Source organism: Leptonychotes weddellii, chromosome 5, assembly GCF_054177405.1.
Source record: "Leptonychotes weddellii isolate Sample4059 chromosome 5, ASM5417740v2, whole genome shotgun sequence".
NCBI classification, from domain to species: Eukaryota; Metazoa; Chordata; class Mammalia; order Carnivora; family Phocidae; genus Leptonychotes; species Leptonychotes weddellii.
The window spans coordinates 137110978-137128935 of NC_138373.1; the positions used below are offsets into that span (position 1 = coordinate 137110978).

A 17958-nucleotide genomic window follows, 5' to 3' on the forward strand; every position below is an offset into this window, starting at 1 on the left:
TAAAATTGGATTTTAAACTCTACTTTGTTTTTAGGTTAGAAGAGTCCCTATCTTCAAAAAAAAAAAAAAGAATCATTTCAGAAGATACCTATTACTTATGTCCTTTACCTAAACTTAGCTCACATTTTAATACCTAAGCACCATTGTTTATTTGCTAGATATTTTTAAACTATTTCACATTACTTGTTTAAATGTCATATTTTTTTAAGTCACACTTTACAAAGGAGCTAGCATTTATCTATTGTAGTAAACCTAAATTACACATCTTTCTCTAGTCTGATGGATATCATTTTCTTGGTTTCTCTGTTATAGGGATGTCTCAGTGCTGTTTGCCTTCATTAGTTTGCTCATTATGCTTCCCACTTGGTGGATTGTATCTTCCTGGCTGGTATGGGGAGTGATTCTGTTTATTTTTCTGATCGTAAAAGCTTTGAGATTATGGAGAACAGCCAAACTACAAGTAACTCTAAAAAAATACAATGTCCATTTAGAAGATACAGCAACAAATAGCCGAGCTTTTACTAACCTTGTGAGAAAAGCTTTACGTCTCATTCAAGAAACTGAAGTCATTTCCAGAGGATTTACACTGTGAGTTCATTTTTCATTTTATTTTTTAAATAATTCTTTTCTACTACATAGTTAAATTAGAATATTTATTACCTATTTTCATTTCTGTGTTGCAGTTATAGAAAAAAATAGGTTTTTCTTAGGCACTTACTAAAGTCTCTTAACTGTGAAGGAACAAATACATTATATGCTGGATTTAATATGTAGTATGATTTTGCTTATCTACTTTGAGAAACCAAAGAGCTTTGAGAATTATGATTATTTCTGTGTTCTAATGTGATTATTTTATGAGATAATAGAGAGAGCCTAACATGGAACCTAGCATGCAAAATTACCCAACAAATGTTTGCTTTCTTTACTCTCTGCCAGATGCTCTCTTTCCTCAGTTTAAATGATAGATGTATTGGACTTGAATTCATTTTGAAAAATTTTGCCATGCATTAATAATATTCTTTAAGTAAATGTTAGCAGATATTATAGCACTAATACTCTCAGAGTATCATGCAAATAATGATGTTTCACATTCTCACAGGAAATTAAATATTCACCAGTCTAGTCTAGTCTTACTTAAATATTAAGCTACCGGATATATAGGATATTATTCTATTATTAAAAGGGTAGTTATATTTATTGAGCACCATTATGTTCCAAATACTGTGCTAGGAAATTTGGATACAACCAAAAGCATGCAATTACACATGGCAGAGCAAATGTTCAGATCCATTCCACCTGACTCTTGAGCGTTTCCTGGTGCACTAGGCTGCCTGCTAACCACTAACAAATGACAGTTGTACTGTAGTATATTTAACAATTTATTTAACTCCTATAACCTTTGTAATCTGTAGGCGGGAGAAAGCAAGTACATGGTGAAGAATAATTATTACTCTTAATTACTTATATCTGGAAAATCACGAAAAGGGAGAGCAGAAGAACCTTGGTAGTCAACTTGTTCTTCACTCTGCCGTGCTTATTAAGAATAACTTAAACAGTCCTGATGGAAAAGCTGTATGTGGAAAATCACGAAACAGGAAGTGGAAGAATCTCCAGTAGTCATCTCATTCTTCACTCTGTTGTGTTCTAGAACAGTGTTTAAACAATCTCGAGCCATGAGAGAGATTTTATAACTTCTCTTTCTGCTCAATTCAAAATGTCATAGTTCTCTGAATTTTTGTCATTCATATTGTAGTTAAAGTCTACTTGTTGGTAGAGCATAGCAAATATTAAGTTGTTTGAACATTTAGATTTTAAAAGTTAAAAACAACACTAAGTAATAACTCCTTTTCATTCTTGATTTGCACAGTATTTCATTTGAGAAGACTGGTTAAGCAACGTGGCTCTGTGTCCAATTAATGCTTAGGCATGTATAGGGGATTCTGTGCTTTTTGTCATTTTTCAACTTACATTATGGAATTATGTATAGAATTGGCATGAAGAACTAAAATGGGCCAGCTAGACATGATTGACCTCTGGATTATGACTTCTATCCATTGACATGCAGGCAGGCTAAAGAAATGTTGGCAAAATTGTTTCACTTGTTTCCATCTAACTGGATAATGGATTGAAAAAATTATGAGGAATAATGAATCTTGAATCATAACTTTTTTAGAAATATTTTCATCTTTAAAACTGATTTATTAGTAAAATGAAACTCACACAATAATGCCATATATTGAAAACATACCCTCTTTTGTTCGCCTCAGTTTGTCCTTTCTAGCAAAGAATTTAACAATTCTTTGCCTCATTTTGTTATTTTAAAATAAGCCTGACAGTCCATTGTCCTCTGTTTTTTAAATAGATTTTTAATGCCTGAATATATTTTAGTTTGGTTTAATATTTTAAGAGTTTTGAGTTAGATGTTTTGCAAATTTGTGGTTATAGTGTAAGAAATTTATAAATTCTAATATTTTACTTTGCTACTGGGAGAAGTTACTGGTTAGGTGAAAAAACTATTATCCCATAGCTGTGTAATGTGTAATTATTTTTCATTTCATTTATAAAAGCATGATCTACTTCATTGTTGCAAATAGGTACTCCCCATTTCTCTTTTGGAAAGTGCTATGAAATGTGCTTCCTCTTGAATAGCTTTGAGAGTAGCTTTGCCACTACCTAGTAACCCTTCCTTTGCCTTTCTACTTGCATTCCCCTGTTGGCCACTGGTCCTGTTATCTCCCTGCGTCCCCTACTTCATTTTGAGTAGGTAAGTGCCAGTGGCAGCAGGTGGGTAAGTCATTCTACCCTACTTTTATGAATGTACAGAATGTATTTCTATAAAGTATTTGATTGTTCTGTACAAGTGACCAAAAGTATGATTGGTGACCATACATAAATGCATATTAAGAATGTAAAAGTATTTGTAATTAAGGCTTTCATACTTATTATAGATTTGGGTTTTGACAACTGGATGTAAAGTAGTACCACTTTAGTATATTTTAGCAAGTAGAATGTCTATATCAAAAAATTGCAATGTCTTACATAAGTATTCCTTACCTTTCTACTATATTTTGAATAAAATGTATTGTTTCCCCATATCAAAAGAAGCCTTTACTCTTCAAGATTTTAATTTTTCATTTGTCTTTTCTTTTTGGTGACAATATATGTATCTGGGAAATGGCTATGTGTGGGACCTGAGTTGGGACATTTACAATCATTTTCTATAAAAACCACGATAAAGGATTTTTTTTCTAAGTTTAATAGAATTGTGGATTTAGGAAACAAAAACTTGAGGACACCGGTACAGTTGTATCACATTTTACTTTTCAAGTTTGCTTGACAGGGTCAGTGCTGCTTGCCCATTTAATAAAGCTGGACAGCATCCCAGTCAGCATCTCATCGGTCTTCGGAAAGCTGTCTACAGAACTGTAAGAGCCAACTTCCAAGCAGCAAGGCTAGCTACCCTATATATGCTGAAAAAATATCCTTTTCTGTCTATATGTAAGAATAAATATGCTTCCAGAGTCATGAATAGAGATAGTATAGTTGCATCCTGTAAAAGTTAAGTGTAAACTGAGATCGTCTATTTTGAAGCTAATTTCCATCATCACTCCTATTTTAAAACTGGGAAAGCATTCTGGGGGGAATAACAGTACCAGACAGGAAGAAGGTTTTTCTGTTCTCGTGTGGCTCAGTTTCAACAAGGAAAAAACTCAAAGGCCCTCCCATGACTGGTCCAAAGAATAAAGTCAGAAGAATCTGGCTTTTCTAGGTCTGACATTTTTAAAAGCTACTGGACCTGGCAAATTTGCGTCATGACATGGAAATAAACTGGTAACAGGAAATCCTTCCCCCTTCAAAAAACAGAGGCTCTCAAGTCAGATTGGCTAAGTTTAAATTTTAGCTGTATCAGTTACTGCCTAGGTGACCGTAAGCAAGTTTCTTAACTTTCTGTACCTTGCTTTATTCATTTTAAAAATGGCAATAACAACATACTCTTCCTGACTGTGTTTTTGTTGACATCAAATGAGTTAGTGCATCTAAAGTGCTTAGACAGTGTCTTGTGTATAATAAACACTCAGAGACTGCATGACAGTAAGTCTGTCACTTCACTTTACTACATCAGGAAATTAGTTCTGTTAATCAGGAAATAAAGGTGTATAGGATCTTTATTTCAGTTCAGATTCATAGATCATTTAAATTATGAGTAAATGAAATGCAAATATACTACTTGTACCTTCAGTATTTTGGGGACTATAGCACTGATAAATATAATGCTGGAAGTTTACAAAGTGCTTTATCATATCATTATGTATACTTTTCCAAGTAGATCTTTTTGTCTCCATTTTAGTAGGAAAACTAAATAAACTCTCTACTTTCTGTGATTTGCTTGGTGTTACATAACTTGTAAGAGGTGAAGTTGTGTCTTTTTTTTTTTTTTAAGATTTTTTATTTATTTATTTGACAGAGAGATAGAGAGAGAGCACAGATAGGCAGAGTGGCAGGCAGAGGGAGAAGCAGGCTCTCCGCTGAGCAGAGAGCCCGATGCGGGGCTCGATCCCAGGACCCTGGGATCATGACCTGAGCTGAAGGCAGACGCTTAACCGACTGAGCCACCCAGGCGCCCCTGTGAAGTTGTGTCTTGACTATAGGACTTAATGACTTGAAATCTTTCTATGTATATATTTTTAACTGTACCAGCTGTTCTTTGGAAATTGAAAGCATTTTAATTTTAGTCATGAACTTGTCCATTCAGTTCCCCCTCTGCCTAAATACCTGCCTGCTATGTGTTACAAAGATAGAGTAAAAACTTGTATGACCTACTTTTAAAGACTTTTGAGTATTTTCAATAGATAAACCGGTATTCATAATACAATATAAGTGCCCAGGGTGCCTTCCAGCATAGCAGGACAATGTACTTGGCCGGCAGGGTCAGAGAATGCTTTCGAGGAGTTAACCTTGCGGATAATAAGAGTCTGCATTCCAAGTAGAATGAAGCAAAGATATGGAAAGAAATAAAGGTATGGTAGTATGGCATGTGCACTTCAAGGAGTTACTCATTCAGTAAATATTTATTGAGAATAAACTCAGTGCCAAGCAGTATGCCAGCCACTGGATTTATGGTGGTATACATAATAGACACGGTACTTAGAGTTTAGTGAGGGGTAAGGGAGTGAAAAGGGATAGCCTAACAATGATTGCAAATTTATGAGTTTCTTGTGCCAGTCACTTTTCTGGGTAATAGGAACCTAGCAGTGAACAAGAAAGATAAGATCCTTGTCCTCATGGCTCTTACCTTCTAGTGGATGAGATAATGAATAAAAAGTGAACACATGAGCTTTTCACATATCTGTTACAAAGTAAAAAACTCCAGCAGAGTAGGATAGAGAGTGATTGGTGGGTTAAGGCTTTTGATTGGATCATAGGGGAAGGCCTCCTTGAGGCCTTTAAATTGACATTTGAATGAGGAGAAAGATCATGTTCCAGTTTGATGAACCAAGGAGTATAAAGATCTGTGGCAGGAGTTATTTTAGCATGAGTGGAGTATAGCAAGAGGGCCATCATGACTAGAGCACAGTAAGTTGGGAGTTGGGGTATGAGATGAGATTCAGAGGTAGGCAGGGACCAGAATATATTTACCACACAAAAAACCTTAGGGAATTAAAATAAAAAAGAATCCACCAACTATTTCTTTGAAAAGACCAATAAGTATAAGCCCTCACATGCCTGATCAAAGTAAAAAGAGTAGAAATATACAAAATTAGTAATGGGAATAGAGCTGTAACCATAGATATGGAAGAAATTAAGATAATTATAAGGAGATAATTTATACAACTTTGTGGCAGCAACTTTGAAAATGTAGAAGGAAATGGATAATTTCTTATCAAAATACAAATCTTCAAAACTGACCTAGGAAGAATTAAAAAACTTAAAGAGATTAGGTATGTGATAAAAAATACTCCATTTAAAAAAGAACACAACTGGTTATATGTAAACAATGGAAAATTTGCAGCTACAAAAAAGTGATAAAGTTCTTGATGCATGATATCCAAATCATGTTGTTGAAAAAAATGAAGTGTACAGAGCATTATTTACACTATGCTTCCATTTGTGCATAACAGGGATTGTATATATACGTGTGTATATGTGTGAGATTATATGTATATGGGAGATATATATGAGGGAATAAATGTGTGTGTGCATGTGTACATATATATACATATCCCCACATACACATTTATATTTGGATTTGCTTTTATGTATGCATGTATGCATAAAGTATCTTGAAAGATGCATAAGAATATCTTGAGGGATACTAATAACTGATTACTTTTGCCTTTGCCTAGGGGAATGAGGTGGCTAAGGGACAGGGGTAGGAAGTAGTTTTTACTGTACCTCTTAATACCTTATGAATTTTTTATACCTTACGAATTTTTAATCCTGTGAATATATTACATGTTCAAAAACTAAATGAATAAAAGAAATTTTAACTATCAGGTCCAGATGGTTTTATAGTTTTTCAAAAAACTATTTAGACCATAGAAAAGGTTAGAAAGCCTCCCCTACATCATTTTATTTATGAAGATTCTATAATTGCAGTACCAAAACACAAATTACAAAGAATTAAAACTAGACCAAACTCACAGATGGAGATACAAAATACTTAAATAGAATATTTATAGATTTACTATAGCACTATATTAAAATATTGTTCTATGTATGACTAGATAAGAGTATGCTGGAAATATAAAAATAGTTCAGTATCAAGAATTGTATGCATATAATTCTTTACAAAAACTGTTGAAGGTGGGGTGCCTGGGTGGCTCAGTCAGTTAAGCATCTGACTCTTGATTTCGGCTCAGGTCATGATCTCAGGATTGTGAGATCAAGCCCCACATCAGGCTCCGTGCTGGGCGTCGAGCCTTGGAGCCTACTAAAGAATCTCTTTCTCCCTCTGTGCCTCCCCCTCTCCTTACATTAAAAAACAAAACAAAAACTGTTGAAGGGGGGAAGAAAATCACATAGTAAATTGATAGATGCCCATGAGGAAGAGGAAAGCAGAACCAGAACAATAGTCTGTGTCGAACTACAGGGGTAGAGCAGGCTTAGTGCTAATGATGTTCTGCAGTGTTCACACTGGGAGGAAGAGAGGTGTCTTTACTGTAGTATACTGAGCCATGATACAATAAAGTACATAATACAGTTTCAAAAGGTACTTGTCAAAAATAACTAAGTTAGTACTTTAGCACTTGTGAAGAATTGAACTTTTAATTCTTTAGATAGATATAAAGATACTTTAGTCACAAGTATCCTGTAAGATACCTGAGGTATGTTAATATAGTAGTTTTTTTTTTTTTAAAGATTTTATTTATTTATTTGACAGAGAGAGAGACAGTGAGAGAGGGAACACAAGCAGGGGGAGTGGGAGAGGGAGAAGCAGGCTTCCCGCTGAGCAGGACCCTGGGATCATGACCTGAGCCGAAGGCAGACGCTTAACGACTGAGCCACCCAGGCGCCCCAATATAGAAAATTTTAAGATGGGTTTTGTGTTGTTTTTTTTAATGGACATTCATCACCTCCAGTCAAAGTTCAGAATAAAGACTAGTAAAGGTAATTTTGGATGGTTTCACTGTACCCTTTATACTTTTTAATGAAAAGGCTTTGTTGATTGCCTTAACCTAATTTAACCTACCCCCTGAACTCTGAGAGTGACAATGTAACCAACTACATCTGTGTGGTGCCTTTTAAGGAGCTGGGCCTGGGACTTAGTGAAGAGCATATTTCAGAAGAAGAAGCACATAACCTCACAAATGGTTTCAGCCTCCCTGCTTTGAAGGTAATCTGTGTAACGAAAGGGCTGAACAAAAGATAGATGCACTTGGATTGTGCCTGTGCTATATGAATGTAAATGGTCCACCTGTTCCTTTTTATTGTTTGCTGAATACCATCATTATAATAGCCTTCCTGATGTTTGCGAAGCTATCTTTAAAAGTTGAGAGCATCATAAAGATTGGACGAGGAGATCCTTAAATTTTGATATCAAAAATACTTAAAATTCTTACTATAAGAATTTCTTGCCTTAAATCAGAGTTCATAGATAAGTGAATTTACATTAATAGAAAACCAATATGAGTGATTTTATGACTATTTGTTTTAACAAACTTGGATAAAGAACTTATAAGATCTATATCTTTCCTTGGAAGATCTGCATAAAAGGATATATTTGACTATATAAGAATTAAACTTCTAAATGAAAAAAATTGCAGTGATTTTTTTAAAAAGGTAGATATAATTCTCTCTACATAAAGAGCACTAAGGTATGTAAAACCTAGACAAGATACATCAGGTGCATGGACTGGCTGCACAAAGGAAGGAATAGAAAGGGCCAATAAATATGATAAAGCTTTCAATCTCATTAGTAGTAAGTAGACATTTTGCCAAGGATATTGAAAGTTGATAATATTCATTATCTATGAGCAGAGAGACCTCACACTAATAATGAAAGTGCAAATTAGTTCACTTTAGCAGTTAATACCAATCTTCAGAAAGGAATGTACTCTGCAGTAATCTTAAGCTTAAAGATTTATCGGAGTAGTCAAAATATACGCAGTATGTTCATGATATTCCGACAACAACAAATATTGGAAACAAAAGTTCAGTAATAATAAGATTGATAATGATTTATGGTACATTCTTTGGAACGAGTGGTAGAAAAATTGTAAGATGGAAAAAAAACAAAATAAAGCAAGTTACAAAAACCATGTGTTTGGTGAGATGCTAGTAGGGTTTTAAATAGTCAATCTGAGTGTCTTTGGATTCCATTTCAGTCTTTAGCAAACTCCACTTAGATATTTTAGTTTCTAATCTTCAGAACTTTACTTGGTACCATGAAAACCAGCGCAAGTGTAGTTGACAGCATACACACCAAGATCCAGTTAGTTCTGAGACTGCATCAGTCTCTACATCCTTAGAATTTTCAGATTCACATAAATGTTCTAATTCTTAGGGGGCTTTTTTGTTTCCTTTACTATTACTTGAAATTTGCCTTGACTTATTCTTACCCTCTTTCTAACCCATTTCAATAAGTGGCACCACGCAACTTATTAAGCTAGAAACCTGGATACCAGCCTTCTTACCTGTCTTTTTATCCCTTGTATCCAGTCTGTCAGTAGATTCTTGTGTCTGTTTGACCTGGAAAATGTTTAAACCCATCCATTCTATATCCCTGTCTACCATCTTCATTCTAGCCCTCATCATTTCTTACCTAGGCTGCTGCAGTAATTTTCTTATTGGTTTCCTTGGTTCCCTAAAGTTGTTCAGAATTCAATTTAACATAGGGGGCGCCTGGGTGGCTCAGTCAGTTAAGCATCTGACTTCAGCTCAGGTCATCATCTCGGGGTCCTGGGATTGAGCCCCATGTTGGGCTCCATGCTCAGTGGGGAGTCTGCTTCTGCCTCTCCCTCCACCCCCCCCCCCACTAATGCTCATTCTCTCTCAAATAAATAAAATGTTTTTTTTTAAAAATGCAATTTGACATACAAGGAGCCTTAAAAATCATGTGCTTTGAATCAGTAATTGCACTTCTGCAAAAGATGCTAGCTGTAGCTAAATCCTTTTTGTTCACCGAAGTTGTTTTATAAATTAGACTATAGTTCTTTGACTTTTGCTTTATCTTGACACATAAGTAATCTATAACCAAACTCAATGATTGTATTATTACCAGGAGTATCAGCCTCTGCAAGAAGCTTTATCTTGAAGTCCACAGAGTTTATAAACCACTGAAAACCTCTATAATGTTCAAAAACTGTGTTTTGCCCCCTTGTATAGTTGCCATTGTACCCAGATAAAGAATTTAAAAATGGACTTTGTGAGTTAAATTTTAAAGGAAATTTTAAGTTAAATTTTAAGTTAAAAGCAAGTTAAATTTAAAGGAAATTTCTGTCTCTAAAGAGCAACACTAATTTTTTTTTAAATGTTGTGAAAGATGGTTTACAGATAAATCAGCACCTTTGTTTTCCTTTATAATTTTCTTTGTGACCTATAAAGAAAATATCCTTTGGATTTAGATTTTATTGTTCACATATCTCCTCTCAGGAAAACTTAGCAAGTGCTGCACCTTTGGAAAGAAAAGCTACCTCCTCATTGTGCCCTGAGGGGGATGTATATAAAATATTTAGTATAAAGTCCTTGTCTCTCTTTTTCTTTGTTCAAATTTTTAACTAGTTTTTTCATCATTATAAAATAGTATGTTTCCTGCTTTAAAAAATAAATCCACATTCTGTGAAAATGCTTTAAATCAAAATTTCCTATTTGCCCATAAGCTATGGTTATCCTGTCATCCAGAGCCACTTCCCTATCCAAACAACAAATGGGAAAAAATGCATATTCCTTAGTTTTGGTTTAACTGGAGAATATGGCAGTGATTCGATAGTCTTTTTAAAAGTGGTGATAAGCTGTGCCGACTTGATTCTTTCAGTTGCTGTGGCCCAAAACTCTGGAATCATCTTTGATAACACTTTTTCTCTCATAAACAATCCATCAAGAGATTCTGTTGGTTCTAGTTACATGGTATATCCAGAGTCTCACTACTGCTCACCTCTTAACCACTAACCACTGGGGTACAAGCTACCATTAACTCCCACCTGGATTATTGTAGTATCCTTCTGACTGGAGCATAACTGAGATCATATAACTCTTCTGCTTAGAACCCTTCAGTGGCTCCCCACTTTTCTTAGAGTAAAAGCCAGTTATTTCAGGGACTTCATTGCTTACCATGCTGTCCCTTACTTATTGTACCCAGCCACCCTGACCTTGCTCTTCTTCACATGTCCCAAGTACTATATAGTCTGACTACAGGACTTTGTACGTGAATCTGCTGCTCCCTGTGACTCTTTTCCCTGATGATAGTCCCATGGCTCAATTCCTTCAGATGACACTTTTATTTTTTTTTAAAGATTTTATTTATTTATTTGACAGAGAGAGACACAGCGAGAAAGGGAACACAGGCAGGGGGAGTGTGAGAGGGAGAAGCGGGCTTCCTGCCGAGCAGGGAGCCCGATGCGGGGCTCGATCCCAGGACCCTGGGATCATGACCTGAGCTGAAGGCAGACGCTTAACCGACTGAGCCACCCAGGCACCCCCAGATGACACTTTTAGAGACCTTCCTGGCCATCCCATCTTTCCCTCCTTCTGCCTCTCTCTCCCTTTTCCTCCCCCCATGTATACACACATAAACACACATTCGCTATTCCCCTTCTCTGCTGTATTTTTTCCCATAGCTCATCAGCCAAGAAACTATCTTACTTGTTAGAATCTTTTGCTCCCCCTGCCAACTGAATATAAGTTCCATCAAGAAAGGGATTTTTTTTTTTTTTCATTTTTGTTATCTGTTGTATTACCAGCACCTAGAACAGTGCCTGGCATATCCAGGTGCTCAAGAATATGCTGAATGATCAAATAAAGGACCGTAAAGAAAATCATTGTGGTCACAAATTTTAATGGTTAAATAATAAGACTTGCGAGGTAAGCTGTTTATATAAAATCAAGAATTCCTAGACAGTGTGTCTTCAGCAGTTTAGAAATTTGACCTAGCTCAGTTTTAAAAAATCAGTTAATAGTAAGAGAGGTTTATATTAAATTATCTTAATTCAGCATTTGTATAACTTAAAGTTCATTTAATAAAGCGATCTAAGTAATGTCCTCTTTCATTTTTGTGAAAAATTATCTTTCTGTTGTCTGCTCTTACTCATATTAGATTGCTTCCTCGTGTATTTGTTTATTTGTGGGATGTTGTCCTCATGTCCTCATGTTGAACAGGACTACATCTGGAGAAATCCTTTGTTGATTCAGGGTGTACCTCTCAAGAATGGGTTTTGTAGTTTCTCGTGCCAGACATCCCCTACTCTGGACTGATTTTTATGTTATTTCTTAGCTATTTCCTAGGCCAAAATAATGGTATAATTTTGAACGATAAATTCTGGATGCCTCACTGACTCATTTCTTTAGACTTCTATAGGTCCATTATTCCTACTGTCTTCTTTTCTACTTTGTGTAAAATTTTTAAGTAATTCATCAAGGAATATTCACTTCTAATAGATGTATCTCGTTATCAACACTTTTTTTCTGGGATAGAACTGTTCTAAAGTATATACCGGTATTACGTGCTATATTCGTATTAGGAGTTCTCACATGCCATGACTACATAATTTGATCTAACATTCTTGGCTAATCTTCAGGATTAGTTCAAGCTCAGCTATATTCATTACTTAGGATAAAGTAAGAAATTTAACCAGAAGTTAAGATGAACAAATTTGTAGTTTGTTTTGAATTTTGACCTTTTTTTTTTTTTTTTAATTGATGTAGTCCCTTTTTCTTTTTAGGTTTTGTTTCAACTCTGGGTGGCACAGAGTTCAGAGTTCTTCAGACGGTTAGCCCTATTACTTTCTACAGCTAATTCACCTCCTGGGCCCTTACTTACTCCAGCACTTTTGCCTCATCGTATTTTATCTGATGTGACTCAAGGTCTACCTCATGCTCATTCTGCCTGCTTGGAAGAGCTTAAGCGCAGCTATGAGTTTTATCGGTATTTTGAAACTCAGCACCAGTCAGTACCCCAGCGTTTATCCAAAACTCAACAGAAGTCAAGAGAACTGAATAACGTTCACACAGCAGTACGCAGCTTGCAGCTCCATCTGAAAGCGTTACTGAATGAGTAAGTTTAGAAGCCAAATAAGAAAATGTCCCCATGATTAGCAAGCTTCATTCTTGTGCCATTGTGGTTGTTGGCTTATATCCTAGCTAGAAAGAAGCAAAATTGAGACATGCAGCATGAAGAATGGTTTATAACTATGAATGTAGCAGAGAAAGAATGATTTGTAGGTACTATAATTTGGGGGAATCATTTATAGTTTTCACTTTGTCTGATTTCAACAGAAAACCTAGAAAGGACAAAAGCAGGTGTTCATTCTGTTTGAGAGCTGAAATGGAGATGTTTACAAAGATTGAGCTTTTTTTAACGCTCTTTAAGTAGGGCTCTTAAACTGAACCCTGCAATCTGAGAAAAAGATCTGCCAGCACTGGAACAGTAAGTTATAAGAGGTATTGTTATATATAGTTGAAGAATAATATATTACAATTTTTAAAAATAAAGTAGATTTGGACATTTTCTGAGCCAGAGGACAAACTTTTTGGCCCAAGTTGAATATTAAAGTGCAGGGTCCATAGTTTATATTTGTTTATCTTCTACTTAGCATGGTATATATTTTTTAAAGATTTTATTTGTTTGACAGAGAGACAAAGCGAGAGAAGGAACACAAGCAGGGGGAGTGGGAGAGGGAGAAGCAGGCTTCCTGCTGAGCAGGGAGCCCGATGCGGGGCTTGATCCCAAGACCCTGGGATCATGACCCGAGCCGAAGGCAGACGCTAAATAACTGAGCCACCCAGGCACCCCTACTTTGCATGGTATTATTGGTACTCTGCCTTGGTCAAATGTAGCATCCAGTCATTCCAGTGACATTTTTCTGTAACAGATACTTGTAGTATAGGACTGGATCAAATGAATGGTTGGGTTCATATTATGTTGGTAATCAGGAAGGTCATGGGAATTTAATGAGTTGATAAGATTGTAGTTAATGTACCTGACCCTGGATACCAGGCAAGAAGTAGAAGGGGGAGGTCAGGACTCAGTTTTGTAAGATAAAAACAAACAAACAACAAAAACAGATCAAAAGCATTTGACGTCTCAGTAAAATCAAAGGGCTAGTTCACTGGAGTAAGGAAGAATATGATGAACAAGAATAAGAAATTAAGGTGAGAAAGACATTTTGAGAAAATCAGTTTTTACCCATATGTCTGAGGTATAAAAGGCAGCTATAAAGGTTAGGGCATAGGGGGAAATTAAGAAACTGTGAGGCAGGGATGTTCCAGTGGTCTCTAGCAGCTGTTCTAAGAAAGCAGATGAATGAATGCTAACTGGACTCAGTCCTATCTCCCACAAGGACTACGGAAGATAAGGCAATCTCTACTTGAGGGGACAACAAAGGTTGGATATATGTCAGAAAACATTTTAGTGGAAAGGTTGTATTGGGCAAAGCCAGAGTCTCTAAAGAATTAATTTTTGGCAATAGAATCAGAACTATACAGGACTTAATAGAATGCATTAGGTTAGGGAAGATGGCTCAGGGAAGAAAGAGGCTAAACTGGATGGACATGAAAAAGAGGGGCTTTGTACCTTGGCAGAGACTGTGGATTATGCATGGGAAGGATGTTTAAAAATGAAATATTCTATATATGGTACTAAATGTCATCTTTCAAACAGAGTATACCAGTCACAAGCCATATCTGATTTACTCTATAGCAGCGCTTCACACTAAGTGTTATCTAAACATTCGTTTTGTTTCACTCCTCCTCCTCACTCGTCCCCTTTGTTCTTCCCAGTTTTGTACACTAGAGCATTAACCCTTCTACTCTTCTCTCTGCCTCTAGAGTGCTGACTACCAAAGTAATGTTTCTGAGGCATATATTTGCTTTCTCACTTAACCAAAAATCTTCACTGGTTTCAGAGTGTAGCAGCATGGACTACAGTCTGTCTAAAACATTCTGTTGAAAGGATTTGCTATAACCTGATTATAGTCTGCCTTTCTGTCTTTATTTCTCATTCCTTTCTTTCAGTCCAAAGACACTGCACAAATGCCTTTTCCCATGTACCATTTAGAATGACCTTCCTCATCTTTTGTACGTGTTCAGATTTTATCCATCCTTCAGTGCTTCCTCAAAAGTACCTCTTCCTTAGCTGTTCCCTGTCTGTACCCATAGCTGGTAGCAATTTTCTCCTCTTCTGAATTCTTACAACACGGTCTTTATCTTTCTGTGGTATTACACTTTTGTGCTTCTATCCAGCCCGAACGTGGAGCCTACCAGCTGTCTAACTCTGGGCACGTTTCTTCAACTCTCTGGACCCAATTGCTCATCTGTAAAGTGGAAATAAAATGTTAGAACTTTTTATGGTATTATATTTACATATATATGCCTAATGTCCCTGATTCAGTTATGTTTCCTATTAAGTATGAAATGAGCTTAATTTATCCTTTCAGTTCATAAATGCCTCATATATGTAAAAGAAATATTGTTGAATAAATAGGTGCTATCCTTTATAAGCTTTTGAAAACATTGTGGTAAAATGCACTTAACATTAAATTTACCATTTAGCCATTTTTAGGCATACAGTTCAGGGGCATTAGGTACATATACTTTGTTGTGCAACCATCACCACTTTCCATCTCCAGAACTCTTTTCATTTTATAAGCTTATTTCTTAAATAAGCCTTATGAATTATAAATTTTCTATTTAATATTTTAGAAATCTGTTTCTGTTTTTCTTTACTACTTAGGGTAATAATTCTTGAAGATGAACTTGAAAAGCTTGTTTGTACTAAAGAAACACAAGAACTAGTATCAGAATCTTATCAAATCCTAGAACAGAAGTTGAAGTTGATTCAGCCCCATGTTCAGGCAAGCAACAATTGCTGGGAAGAGGCCATTTCTCAAGTGGACCGACTGCTCCGAAGAAACACAGATATAAAAGGTACCAATAAGAGCTTTCCTTCATACACATTTATCAGACATGCTTACTGTCCTCCAGTAAGATTTTGTTAGGTAGGTTTCTTATCTCTATGATGTAAGTGACTTGACAAAACTTCTTAGTTTACTAAAAGAAAAGTTGAACTTAAACATACAAATTGGCACTGAATATAAAGTCTGGCTCTTATTTTGTAAACAATAAATGAATATGATTTGCAAGTTCTCTGAATCCTATACCTCCTTTTTAAAAAACTTAATGAAGGGGTAGATTTTAAAAAGTCTTATTCCATTACTAGAACTTCCAGAGAAACTCTTTTCCAGTTAGTGTAATAATGAGTTTGATAGCTATAGGCCAGAAATTGAGTCTTGCTTGTAAGGTAGACTACGTCAGGCGTTCACGAATAGTATACCAGCGCTATAATAGGGCAGCACTGTGTATTTGTTACTAAGGGTCTAAAATGTGTTAAGTGCCATTATGTAATGGTGACATCGGAATGCCTTGTATTGCTGGGCAAAAGGGCAATCTTGAAATTTTCCACAAAACCACTTTCATTTGACCCAGATTTTATATTAGTTTTTACTAGTACATTTCACTAAATCATTGTAAATATTTGGCATATTGATTTTTAAATTTGTGCTACAATCCAATACCATGTTTATCCCCTGGACCTTTATGATAATCAGATTTATGTAGAAATTGTATTGCTGCCAAAGATGATTAATGCTTTATCACCCTGTTAGTCATTGTTTTATTTACAGCTAGATCTGTAATACTTTAATGTGTTTAAGAAGCTGAATAAGTCTTTATATAGTGAAAGTTAACTTTCTTCAAAGGAAATGTTAACATGCTAATCACGGATACATCACCAATAGATCGTTTACATCTAAAATGTAAATGGCGAGTAATTTTTTTCTTCAAAGGGTAAATTTGCCAAGGATTTTTAATATATGCAAACATTTATGCATGTTTAACTTTTTGATATGACTTAAGTCTAGAGCTTTTTCTTTTTTTAAGGCTTTTGGGGGTGGCTTTTTTTCAAGTTTTTACTTAATTCCAGTTAGTTAACATACAGTGTAATATTAGTTTCTTGAGTACATTTTCTTTAAATGGAAACACTCAGAAGACGACTAGGTGTTTAGAGATGCATCCCATTTATTCCTCCCCTTAGCATACTCTGAGATGTTGAATTTTAGTCACTTACACATGATTGTTAAAACTGTCTCCAAAACACTGGGCAGGTGATAAGCCATGATGTTCTGCATATGTGGCTTTTGCTTATAAGTGATAATGGTACAAATTAAGATATAAGTCATTTGCAAACTTTCCTCACTAAATTGCTCATAGTGGCCATGGCTGTGTAACTTTGAATAAAATGTTTGTATGATTTTTTTTAAGAAGCAGGTGTTTTAGTAGGTGTTAGCTCTTTTTAGGTTATTTCAAAACTACAGAAATATCATAAGAATAGTTCAAAGTACCCTTCTTTACCCATATTCCTCACTTGACATTTTACCACATTTGCCTTACCTCTCTGTGTATCTGTCTATAAATTCTTTTGGCAATATTACTCTGAACCATTTGAGAGTAAGATGCAGACATGAGACCCTGTTTCCCCTAAAATCTTCTGTTTGCATTTTTGAAAATGGACATTCTCCTGCATACCTACAATATACATCAAAATCAGGATGAGCAATGGTACAATATTGCTCTCTAATGCACAGATCCCATTCGAATTTCACTGATTGATCCAACAGTAATTTTATATGCCCAGATCCAGATCACACATGGCAGTTAGCTTTTATGTTCTTTATTCTACTTTAGCCTTTCTCGTCTTTCACGATAAGCATTTTATTAAAAAAAAACCCTGAGGTTATATGAAGTTTTTTGCCACTATTAAGCGTATATGTTCCATATGTCCCGCTAGTATCATTTCAGATATTTACTCAAGAGATATAAAAATGTAATGTTCACTTGAAAACCTGTAAACAAATGTTTATAGTGGCTTTATTCGTAATCACTACCAACTAGAAGCAGTCCAAGTGTCCTTCAGCTGATGAGTAGATAAACTGTTATATCCATCCACATGGAATACTACTCAGCAATAAGAAAGAAAGAAACTACTGATACATCATTAAGATGGAAGAATCTCTAATGCATTGTGTTAATCAAAAGAAGCCAGACTCAAATACTGCATAGTCTATGATTCCATTGAAATGACATTCTTAAAACAGTATAATTTAATAGGAACAGCAGACATACCAGTGGTTTCTAGGAGTTGGATATGGAGGGAGGAATAGGTTATAAAGAGGCAGCATAAGTAAGTGTTTTGAGGTGACGGAGCTGTTCTGTATCTTGGTTGTATCTATATCTTGGTTGTGGTGGTTA

At 35.5% G+C, this 17958-nt stretch overlaps 1 protein-coding gene across 8 annotated transcripts in view; it reads left to right on the forward strand.

Annotated features, from left to right (window-relative positions):
• The window catches only part of VEZT (vezatin, adherens junctions transmembrane protein), a 73745-nt gene that overhangs the window by 39695 nt on the left and 16092 nt on the right, over positions 1–17958 (forward strand). For 6 of the 8 annotated variants that reach the window (XM_081819066.1, XM_081819068.1, XM_081819073.1 and 3 more), the window contains 5 exons: positions 313–588; positions 3329–3478; positions 7687–7834; positions 12378–12709; positions 15386–15579. In XM_081819066.1, the coding sequence (XP_081675192.1) occupies positions 313–588; positions 3329–3478; positions 7687–7834; positions 12378–12709; positions 15386–15579 (1100 nt within the window). The remainder of the gene's footprint in view (positions 1–312; positions 589–3328; positions 3479–7686; positions 7835–12377; positions 12710–15385; positions 15580–17958) is intronic. The other 2 variants (XM_081819067.1, XM_081819069.1) reach the window with 1 other exon arrangement.